Here is a 12024-nt window from a genome sequence, read left to right as displayed (position 1 = left end):
TTGTTTTCAACAGGAAATTGTCCCGATGGACTGGAAGCTCCGGGGAGAGAGGGGTCTTGTCCAACTTAGTGATTTATTCTCAGCATGTTGCACAGCAGTACTGAGCAAACATTTGCGGGATAAGAGTGAAAGAGGAAAAAAGAATTCATAACATGGTACTCATTACCATTTAAAGTTGGGAACCGGAACCTAAGTTCCACCCAAATGACATAATAAGTAATATATACTCCAGTTCCACCTATGACCATTTTCCGGGGAGGGAAGGCGTAGAGAAGAGGCAGAAACGGCCGCACAGATGGGAAGGACAGAACCAGCGAGTGGCAGAGGTGGGAGCAGTTTAGAGGAAAAAATTCAGTCCCTCCAAATTTCGTCTTATAGATGCGATAACCGAGACTCGGAGAAATTTAATGACTTACTCAAATGCAGTTTCCTAATTTCAATCCTCCCCCCACACAGGGATAATAAGAGAAAAACACAGAGAAGCTTGTATAAAAATAGAAGTTGAGAGGATTCGGAGGAGAAGATGGAATGGGATGCGTAGGCGAGGGAGGGGAGATGGGAAAACACTTGATTTATGCAAAGTGAAGGATATTTGACTGGGGCCAGGGCCCACTCATTTACTCATCTGCCCTTTACTCATCCATGTTAATTCATTTAACAGAGGCCTGTGTTTGGTGCTGGAAATGCAGAGTCAGAGGACAGGTGCTCCCTCCATTCACGGTCACAGTCTAAGGGCACAGACAGACTGTACATGTCTGGCCCACGGCCTGTGGCACGCCCCCTCATAGTTACCATTCACTGAGCACCCAGTGATTGCCAGAAATGCTAGGAGCTTTATGTATGTGATGGCAGCCCTCACCAAATCCCGTAAGAGAGTTACTGATATCTCCTGGGTCTCATAGCTGCTACATGCAGCACTGAAATTAAACCAAGTCAAAGCAGAATAGTTTGAATCAGGTCAATACTTTTGTGTCGAGTGCCCATTACATCAGCAGCCACAGAGTTGGAAACCCTCACATCTTTCTCCATCCCATTACCTCGTTCTGATCATTCCATTCCTTCAACCTCCGTGTTGATACTCTTGGCACCTCGGTCAAGCCCTCTTTGTCTCTGGATTGGCCCCTCCTGAAGTTCCCCCCAGTCTGATCTCTCTGCCTCCAGGGCACCACTCCTTCCTGCTTCAGCCCTGCACCAGCCAGCCCAGGCCCCAGAGCAGGATTAGCCCCGCCAAGGGTTGGAGAAGGTCATTCTACTGGAATGTCAGCGGCCTCATGAGGGCAGGGGATTTTGTCTATTTTATTCACTGCTCTCTCTCCTGGGCCAAGAACAGTGCCGGGCATATAGTAAATGCTCAATAATATCTGTTGAATGATGATGGAAGTTAATTCCAAACCAAGGGCTAGGTAGGCAGGAGTCTAGTGTACAAGAAGAATGAACGAAAAGCCTGAGTGAGGGAGATTGGTGCAGACGGGGATGGAGAGACAGGAAGGAGGCAAATCATACAGAATCTTAGAGGCTACAGGGTGAGGTGTTCAGATTTTATTCACGTTTCACGGAGTCATCACTGAAGAGTTTAAGCAAATGGTGTTATGTTTTAATCTCTCTTTTTAAAAATTTCAGTTACTGATTTGAGAGAGAGAGAGAGAGAGAGAGAGAGAGAGAGAGAGAGAGAGAAAGAGAGAATTTGTTATTCCACTTATTTATGTCCTGACTGGGGATCAAACCTGCAACTTTGGCATATCGGAATGATGCTCTAACCCAATGAGCTTACCAGGCCAGGGCTGCTTTAATTTCTGTTTTAAGATCTTGCATTATTTATCTTTCTAAAGCTGTCATTGCCCGGCTTTAACATTTTGGTGTTCACAGGGACAAAAATTATATGATTCCGTTTATGCAAGGTAGCTAGAATAGTCAAATTCATAAGCCCGAAAGTACAATGGTGGTTGCCATGGGAGTGGGCATGAGGAAATGATGAGCTATGGCTTGAATGGGTACAGCATTTCCGTTTGAGATGATGAGAAACTTCTTGAGATGAATGGTGCTGATGTTGCTAGTGGTATAAATGTACCTACTACCACTGAGGTGTATGTTTAAAAATGGCTAAGATGGTAAAGTTTGTTATATATTTTTTCAGAATTAAAAATATTTTTCTAAAAAATTTGGTGGAAACCCAGGTTACAAAACATATATCTATTCAGTAGTGCTCCGTTGCTTACCAACTTAAATTCAAATTCCCTACCTTGGCAGAAAAGGCCCTTTGGTTGGACCCCAACCTAGCATTCTAGGCATAGCTTTCCTTCTTGCACCAAACCATTCCACTATCCCCAGACAGACCCTAGACTCTCATAACTCCAAAATACTGTCCAGGCTGTTCCTTCTGGTCCTTGTATCTCACCCTGATCTTTCAGGTGCCTCTGAAACCTCCACTGTCCAGCCAGCTCACAGACCACCTCTCCCAACCTCCTCCTTCCTGGCCCTTTAGCCTCTGAACGGGGGTAGGCGTGCTGTCAATGTGCCTGCTCCTTAACTAGGCACCGAGCACCCTGAGGACAGGGACTGTCCTATGGATTCATTTCTGATCCAGGGCCTAGCACAGTGCCTGGCAGGCAGTCCATTCTCCCGATCTGGAGGAACTGACTAATCCCTCATCCTACTAAAGTGCAAACACAAATTGCATTCAGTGAGACTGAGTGATGGCATCTTCCCACAGTGGTATGGCCTGGGAGAAAAACACTTTATTTCAGGAGAATAGAGTCATGAATGAATAGACATCTCTGCTTCTGTGTGATTGTGAGATGAAGTTCTGAGCTTCATTTCTTCATCTGTAAAATGGGAATAATAGTATCACCCTTATAAGATTATTAAGATTAAATGAGATATAATTTGGAAAATAACTGGCCCAGACCCTGCTCTATAGAAAATGTCCAAAAAATGTGAGCCTGCTTTATTTACTATAGTAGATACTAAAAATGGCAGCCATTATCATTATATCCAGGTGTTATTGATCATTTGAATTGAGTGAGTTGTTTTTTTTTTACTATCTTTCCTAGTAGATGATGCTGACCTAACAAAACAATATATTTTCTTAGTAAATCTTTAACACTTAGCATGGTTTCTTCCATATGGCATATAGGTGTTTGATAAAATTTGCAGGTTAATCAATACATTACTGGTGAAAAGGGTCATGTTTAATTTTATAGATTTTTTCCATGTTTGTTCAGGAACACTTTAAATATGAATCTATGAGGTAAACAATGAAGGTTAACAATTTTAAGTGCAAATAAGCATTTTAAAATATAAAAGGTATAAATATTGTAAGCTTTCATACAGCAAACACAAACAATAGGGGTTATCACATATTTCAATGTCATTAGAAATATTCATTTTAAAAACAGATAATTCCAACTCACCTCTGTTCCCACAAAGAACTTTGTGCAGAAGTCCTCTATCGGCCGGAGGAGATTGGCCAACCCACTTTCCAGGTTGTGGTACGGGTTCATTTCTTCAGTATTTACGACTATGTTCTGAACTAACACTTTCTCTTTCAAAGGAGTATGGAGAGAAGAAGCACATATTTATAGTGAATGATCTTTAAAAATATAGGTAGTTTATATATATATATATTTTAATATATTTTATTGATTTTTTACAGAGAGGAAGGGAGAGAGATAGAGAGTTAGAAACATCGATGAGAGAGAAACATCAATCAGCTGCCTCCCACACATTCCCTACTGGGGATGTGCCCACAACCCAGGCACATGCCCTTGCCGGAATCGAACCCAGGACCTTTCAGTCCACAGGCTGACGCTCTATCCACTGAGCCAAACCGGTTTCGGCAGTAGTTTATATTTTCTGTCTATTGTCTTACACATCTGCCCCCTAACCTCCAGGGTGGGATGAGTGGAAATCCCAGCAGTTTTAGACCTCTAGTTTGGCAGTGGGATGCTTTTTTCCTTTTTTCAAAACAAAGCTTATGTAAGACCCCTGTATGCAAAACCGGTGGAAGCTGCATTGCTCTTTGACGTATTACCCGGGTGGTAATGGGGAGACCCACCTGCCTACTTTGGCAGGGGCTCTGAAAGGGTTCATGGCACATTTGAAAACCATTTCGCCTAGCCAGTTTGGCTCAGTGGATAGAGCGTCGGCCTGCAGACTGAAGGGTCCCGGGTTTGATTCTGGTAAAGGGCACATTCCCAGGTTGCGGGCTCGATTCCCAGTTGGGGGTGTGCAGGAGGCAGCCGATCAATGATTTGTTCTCATCATTGATGTTTCTATCTCTCCCTTCCTCTCTGAAATAAAAATAAAAAAATAAATATATATAAACCACTTCTATGTATTTCCACCATTGCAAAATTATTTATAGTAAAAATTGGACACAACATATCCCCTCGGTTATATCACCCTTGATGTGCTCGATAAGCTTTTCTAATGAGAAACTCCTGTCATTTCTATTCAGTTGGCATCAAACGGAAGTTTTTCAAGCAATTCAAGATTAGTTTTTCAAGTGTGGAAATTCTTTTAACTTCTAAAAAATAAATCCATCTAGAATGTATTACTTGTTTGTCATAAGCACAGCATATATGACAGTGTTTGTTTTCTGATTAGCCTGGATTTATTATTTATGAATATCAATGACTGCACTGTATTATGGCTACAACTATACATGCAAACAGTAACAGCAGAGCTAATCTGGGGGCTGAAATTCAAATGTCATCTGAAACTTCTTTCTTTTTAAAAGTATCTGATGTCATTTTCTTTTAAAACAAATACATTTTTATGATCTAAAATTAATAAATGTTACTTAGTGAAGCTTTGGAAAACAGAGAAAAGCATGAGGAAAATTACAAAACGTATCCATTTTCATACCTACCAGAAATAACCACTATTAAAATACTCATGTATTTTTTTCTAGTTTCTTTTGTGTGTGTGTGTGTGTGTGTGTGTGTGTGTGTGTATGTATATATATATATTTATATTTAAATTGGGTATGTTAAGTGTTGTATCCTACTTGTCTATTCTCTTAAAGATATATCTTGGACACTTTTCCAGGTCACTTATTAGTTTTTAAGAAATGTGATGTTAAATTTGAGGAAAAGGTGGCAGAGAAAATGTGCTCACAAAACCCTCCTCACCACATCTCCTCAATATAACTCCTGGGTTATATCACCCATGGGAAAACAAAAAACGAACATAAAAACCAACCAACAAACACATAAATGAAAACTAAAATAGGAGAAGAAAACACCAGCTATACTAAAAATATATATTGCATTTCAAAAAATCTTTAGCATAATTCTGAACAAAAGTAAAAAATAATTATCATGACTTAGGTAACCAACACTTCCATTGTTTGGGATCTACGTGTTTTGAGGGGCCCCTTTTTCCATTAGCTAAGACATCAAAAACAAGTATCCAAGTTAAGCCAACCATGGATCCAGATCTTTAAATAGCTGTGTTACAAAGTGTCAGTCAACATTCAGAAATAGCTAGGCACATTCAAACGCATTGTTCTTACCTAAAGGTACTCATAATATATTTAGCAAGAGCAAACTGGCATTGTGTATCCATTTAGTATAGAAAATTAAAGTCATTAAAATATTTATTTCAAGTTCTTCACTCTTATTTCAACGTCTGTTTTTCTCTTTTTAAATAATATACATAAGTACATTAGTAGGATCTCACTTATATGTGGAATCTAAAAAACAATATAAAGGAACAAACAAAACAGAAACGGACTCATAGACACAGGTAACAGACTGATGGTTGCCAGAGGGGAAGCGGGTTGAGGGTACTGGGTGAACAACATAAAGGGATTGAGAAGTACAGACTGGTAGTTGCAAAATAGTCATGGGGATGTGAAGTATAGCATAGAGAATATAATCAATATTATTGGAATAATGATGGTGCCACTTGGGTTCAGGAAATGTCACAGAGAACACTTTGTAAAGTATGATTGTCTAGCCACTATGTTATGCTGTACACCTGAAACCAATACAAAATAATATTGAATGCAAACTGTAATTGAAAAAAAAAATTATATAAAGAATGTAAGCCGTGCTTAAAGTAAAACAGGCTGTAACGGGGTTAGAGACCAAACCTAATAAAGCTGGCATACAAATTGGGGGGAAAAGTCTCTGTTCGTAGAGTAGAGCACCTATATAATTTGTAAATAAACACATGTTCATTGGGAGTATGCGCTCAAAACAGTTTCCTGAGGGGGTTGAAGATGGAAAATTTGGAGCCTTCTGATCTCACAAGGGAACACAAGAGACTGATTCAGGGGGCACTACTAGTAATGCAAGGGAAGAGGCATGTGTGAGATGCATTGCGAAGGACAACTTAATTATCCTGAGTGAGAGAATGGACATGGGGGGCCTGAGGAAAGAGTCTGGGGGGGGGAATGCAAATTCTGTTCTGGGCAGACTGACTTTGAGGGAAAGGTTGGGTTCAAACCCAGGAGAAGGAGAGAAAGGAGGGGGAGGCTTCTTGGCAGAGGTAAGAGTGTAGACCACATCCCCAAAGGAGAGTGCGATGAGAAAGCACACAACTGACGTTAGATTTCGAGGTATGTTCAATGATGGGGCAGCGGGGTAAAAGGAAGCAGGAAAGAAGAGAGAGGAGAGACACTGAGGAAATATCAGAAAAGCCAAGGAAAGGGGCTTCGTCGGTCGTGTTTAATGTGGTAGAGCCAAAGAGGAGGTGGTCAAAGAAAAAGGTTATCATCAACTTTGTTTACTCAAACTTGACTGAAATAAATGGCCAGTTTATTAAATTCAACGCCATCCTTATGGGTCATGGATTTTCCATCACCGAGGAGAGTAAAATCAATAGCCGCTAACAATTATCGAAGGCTTACCACATGCCAGGCACGAAACTGTGTGCTCATGAACCATTTCATTCAATCCTCACAACTCAAGGTGGGTAAACATTAATCCTCCTTCAGGAACGAGTCAGAGGAGGCTCAGGGAGGCTAAGTAACTTGGCCAAGATCTCAGACTCAGTGGTTAATGCCTATTGTGGGTTCATGATGTGCTTGCTGTTCTTAGAACTTTACATGTCTAAACCCATTTTACCTTCATAGCACCCTGTGTGGTGCTTACCTTTATCTTTTACTCGCCACCCCCCCCCCATTTCCTCCTCTCTCCTTTCAAACTAGATAAAAAGAAAAGAAAAGGCACAGGGTGGTAGAGTAATTTGATCTGGTGAAAGAATAAATTGTGGCTTTGGGATTTAAATCCAAACCACTGACTCCAGAAGCCACACCCTTAACCATTACACCACATTACTTAGAGGAATATGACACAGGCTCTGAAGGTAATCCCAAAAGAGGAGTTCCGAAACTATCACAGCAAAGGTTTCCTCATTGGAATAAATATCGGACTTCTTAAAACCACTACTGCTTAGAAGGGCACCGCTATGACCTAAAATGGCAGGTAAAGCGTGAGTGGCCCATGGCCACGAGATGGCAACGGAGGACCAGGCACTGCTGCTGAGACAGCGAGGCCTTGAGAAGAGCCGGGACTTGTGATTCCCAGTTGAAGAACCGCTATAGGGTCAGTAAGCAAAACGTGATGATGAAAAAGCATATGACTGTGTTTTAGCCAACAGATCCAAGTCAGGCCAGAGCAGGTGGACAGCTGTCGGTGTGTCTGAAGGAGACCCAAAATACCATAGTTAGAGCTCCAATAAGTCCCGAAAGCGAGTCGACTACACAGGAAGCAGGTCATGGCCATAGTAACTGCCTTTCGAGATGAGAGGCATTCTGTTAGCAGCTCCGTGGCATTACCGGGTGAAATTTAATTCTGCCCAGGACCTGTGGAATTGTCTGTAACGTGGATTTCTAGACACGCATAGGGGGCAAGGCCAGCTAGAGTCTCCGCTGAGAATTTAAAAAATGTCCATTCCCTTCATGAACTGATTTAGCTAAATATACCTTTCTCTAAGAAACCCCCTAAAATGACTTTGTCTGGAAAGAGAAAGTCATTTGATGAGGAATATTCCTATTTGACGACCTTTGGGGCACGCTTCAAGGCTCCTCGTTTTAAACAGGCACGTCCTTAACTGGAGGCAGGTATGTACTTTTCTGTATTTGAGTGTCTCTCCAACCAGAATGCAAACCTGTGAGAGGAGGGACTTGTCTTTTTCACAGCTACCTCCTCAGAGCCCGGCACTTTGCAAAACTTTAATGTTTTACATAAACACAGTTTATATATAGAGAGACATAACAGTGTAGACATTATTCTTTTAAGAAGTAAAGGATCGCAATATTTTTATATAATGCTTCTGATCACATCTGGCATTATGCATCTGTTAAATAAAGTTAGAACTGCCTACACTAAAATGAAATATAATGTGCTTTTAGGGGGAAACAAGGCCTCTGCCATCTGAAATGGTACTGTATTTAGGCAGTCTGCAGAAAGACATAGCCTAGGAGTCTAATACTGGTAAAGAAATGAAGGATCAACAGAAATGACACTCATGTTCTAAAGACATTAAAGTTTAGATGCATTTGTTTTTAAAAAGTCATATCTCATAGTGAATTTTTAAAAACACACTTTAGAGAAACTTCTGCTGTGGCCAAGATGGAGCAATTAGTACTGCACTTCAGCTCTCTCACCTAAAGCAACCCAAACAGGCCGAATATATGAAATTATAGTTTTTCAAAAATTGGACATGAGAGCACAAAGGACATTCTTTAATCCCTGAGAGACAGAACAAAAGACCGGGGGTGAGGTGGTGGTCCTGAGGGGGGCGTTGAGCAAAAACTCATGGACATGGACAACAGTGTGGTGATTGCTGGGGGAGGGGGTGGTGGGAGGTGACGGAGGGTATAGTGGGGATAAATGGTGATGGACAGAGAATTGACTTGGGGTGGTGAATGCACAATACAGTGTACAGATGATGTGTTGTGGAATTGTGCGCCTGAAGCCTGTATAATTTTGTTAATCAGTGTCACCCTAATAAATTCAATAAAAAGGGAAAGAACTAATCATATCAATAAGCACATTAAATCTAAATGTTCTAAATGTCTCAAAGACAGAGATTACCAGATTGGAGTTTTTAAAAGCAAGATCTATAAGAATGCATGTTAAATATAAGACACAAACCGGTAGGAAGTCAAAGGATTAAAAAAAGATATACCATGCTAACACTAACCAAAAGAAAGCTAGATGGCTATAGTAATATTAGACAAAGTAGACTTCAGAATAAAGGATATTACCAATACATCAAGAGGATGTGATAATCCTAAACATTTATATATCTAATAACTTGACGCTCAACACCTTTTAGTCATTAGGTAGATGCAAATGAGATATCACCACACACCTTTTAGAAAGGTTAGATTTAAAAGACTAACGATTCTGTGGAAAAACTGGAACCCTCATACACTGATAGTGGGGGTGTAAAATGGTACAACCACTTGGGAAAATACTTTGACAGTTTCTTAAAAAGTTAAGCATAAACCTGTCATATAATCAAATTACTACACTCCTAGGTACTTATCAAGACAACTGAAAGCATATGTCCAAACAAAGACTTGTGTATGAATGTTCACAGAAAATCTATTTGTAATAGTCTTACGCTGAAAACAATCCAAAAGCCCATCAACAAGTGAATGGGTAAACATCTATGGTATATTTATATAATGAACTACTAGTTTGGAATAAAAAAGAATGAACTATTTAAACACACAGTAATATGAATGAATCCCCAAATAATTAAGCTGATTTAAAAAAAAACCAGACCAAAAATAAGTATATGTTGTATGAGTTACATAAAATTATAGAAAATGCAAACTGATAGAGAGTGGTAGAAAGATCAGTGGTGGACTGGGGGTGGAGGTGGGGGAGATTATAAAGGAAATTCCTTTTGAGCGTGATGAATATGTTTGTTACCTTGATTATAATGATTATTTCATAGGTTTTTAATATGTCAAAACATATTAAATTGAACAATTTAACTTGTGCGTATTATTGAATGTCAATTACATCTCAATAAAGTTGTTAAAAGTGAATAAGGAAAAACCAAACTTTAAAAGATATCACTCCCAGCCCAGCTGGGGTGGCTCAATGGCTGAGCATCTACCTATGAACCAAGAGGTCACTGGTTTGATTCCTGATCAGGGCACATGCCCAGGTTGCTGGCTCAATCACGGATAGGGGGCATGGAGGAGGCAGCCTATCAATGATTCTCATCCATGTTTCTATCTCTCTATCCCTTTCCCTTTCTCTCTCTCTCAAATCAATTTAAAAAAAACACACCAACATTTTTATTTTAAAAGAAAAGTGTTTAAGTCTCTGAGTTTTCCATTATATTGACTATGGATGAATCTCTCTTCAAGCCTACAGGTCTTCCAGGTCATGTAAGTAGAAATCTTGTAGGCCCACAGTGAGCAGATGTTCACTGGCTAGAACCTCAAAATGAAGTTTTAATTTTTTTATGAGGTTTTTGGTTGTATCTACAAAACACACGGCTTCAAAGTAAGTTTTGCTCAAGCTGGGTATTAGATGTATAATAGAGTTTATTTGTTTTTTAGATGTCCTATCATTTAATTGAAGACTACAAAATGTATAAATGGATGCCCGGCTGGTGTGGCTCAGTGGTTGAGTGTGGAACCATGAACCAGGAGGTCACGGTTCCATTCCTGGTCAAGGCATATGCCTTGGTTACAGCCTCAATCCCCAACAGGGGGCGTTCAGAAGGCAGCCGAACAATGATTCTCTCTCATAATTAATGTTTCTACCTATCTCTTCCTCTTCCTTCCTTTCTGAAATTAATTTTTTTTTTAATTTTTAAAAGAAAATCCTTTCGATAAAGGCAAATGTTTTGAAAATACTATAGTTACTGGTGACTCTTGTACATTTTTATTATGCATTGTTCTCAAGGTGGGATATTCAAGCATACTTTTATTTTAAGAGTTTTGATAGCTTACATGTGCATCCTTCAATTATTTCAACAAAGGTGTATGGGTTGAGATAGATTTAAAAGTAAATTATTATTTCTTTACTCAGTTTTATCATGGTGCTGTAGAAATATTAAATTTTTTTATTATATTCAGATTGAGAATAGTAATTGCGTTTCTTAGTACTTCATAACTGATTTTGCTAGAGTTGAGGTATGTTTCATTCTATAGAATTATTCTTTGAGCATATTCATATTCATCATGTGGGCTTCATTAAATTTTTAAAATGTATTAAGTTCTCAAAAATACATGAATGTATTCAATAAAATGTTTGTGAAACTGAATTGAAGTAAATTGTTTCAAATCTTTTTGTGTGTGAAGACAGTTTTAATGTGTTGGCTATAGCTTTATCTATCTACACTAATAAAAGAGAAACATGGTAATTGGCGTACGACCGCTACCCTTCCCATTGGCTAATCAGCATATCCTATGCAAATTAACTGTCAGCCAAGATGGCGGCCGGCAGCCAGGCAGCTGGAAGCGGAACAGGAGGCTTGCTTGCTCCAGTGACGGAGGAAGCCAAGGTTCCCAGGCCTGCTGCTGCCTGGCTCTGAGCTCCTGAAGCAACAGCTCCAAAAGATACAATGTTTCAATTATAGAAGCTAAAAATGGCGGTTAATTTGCATATACCAGTTGTGAGGGAAGACTGAGGACAACATGGAGGCCAAGAGGTACAGAAAGGAGCTAAGTAGAGGCCTCGAGGACAGAAACGGAGCCAAGGCTACAGAGGTGGGAGGTGGGAGGTGGGAGGTGGGAGGTGGGAGGGCAAGCCCAGCCACAGCGGCTGCAAGGAGGGGCAGTGGCTCAGAGGGGAATGGGCAGCGCCTGGGAGCGGGAGGGGAAACCGGCCACAGCGCCCGGGAGCTGGAGGGGAAACCGGCCACAGCGCCCGGGAGCGGGAGGGGAAACCCGCCACAGTGCCTGGGAGCGGGAGGGGAAACCGGCCACAGCGCCCGGGAGCGGGAGGGGAAACCCCCACAGCGCCCGGAGCGGGAAGGGAAACCCGCCACAGTGCCGGGAGCGGGAGGGGAAACCCCCACAGCGCCGGAGCGGGAAGGGAA

At 40.7% G+C, this 12024-nt stretch overlaps 1 protein-coding gene across 1 annotated transcript in view; it reads right to left on the bottom strand.

Moving 5' to 3' along the window:
• Positions 1–12024, bottom strand: part of WDR63 (WD repeat domain 63) — a 78144-nt gene that overhangs the window by 18676 nt on the left and 47444 nt on the right. Inside the window, exon 16 of the mRNA XM_023751738.1 lies at positions 3411–3541. Coding sequence (XP_023607506.1) covers positions 3411–3541 — 131 coding nt within the window. The remainder of the gene's footprint in view (positions 1–3410; positions 3542–12024) is intronic.

The sequence above is a fragment of the Myotis lucifugus genome, unplaced genomic scaffold, assembly GCF_000147115.1.
Source record: "Myotis lucifugus unplaced genomic scaffold, Myoluc2.0 scaffold_25, whole genome shotgun sequence".
In the NCBI taxonomy this organism is placed as follows: domain Eukaryota; kingdom Metazoa; phylum Chordata; class Mammalia; order Chiroptera; family Vespertilionidae; genus Myotis; species Myotis lucifugus.
This window is presented reverse-complemented; position numbering and strand designations above follow the sequence as displayed.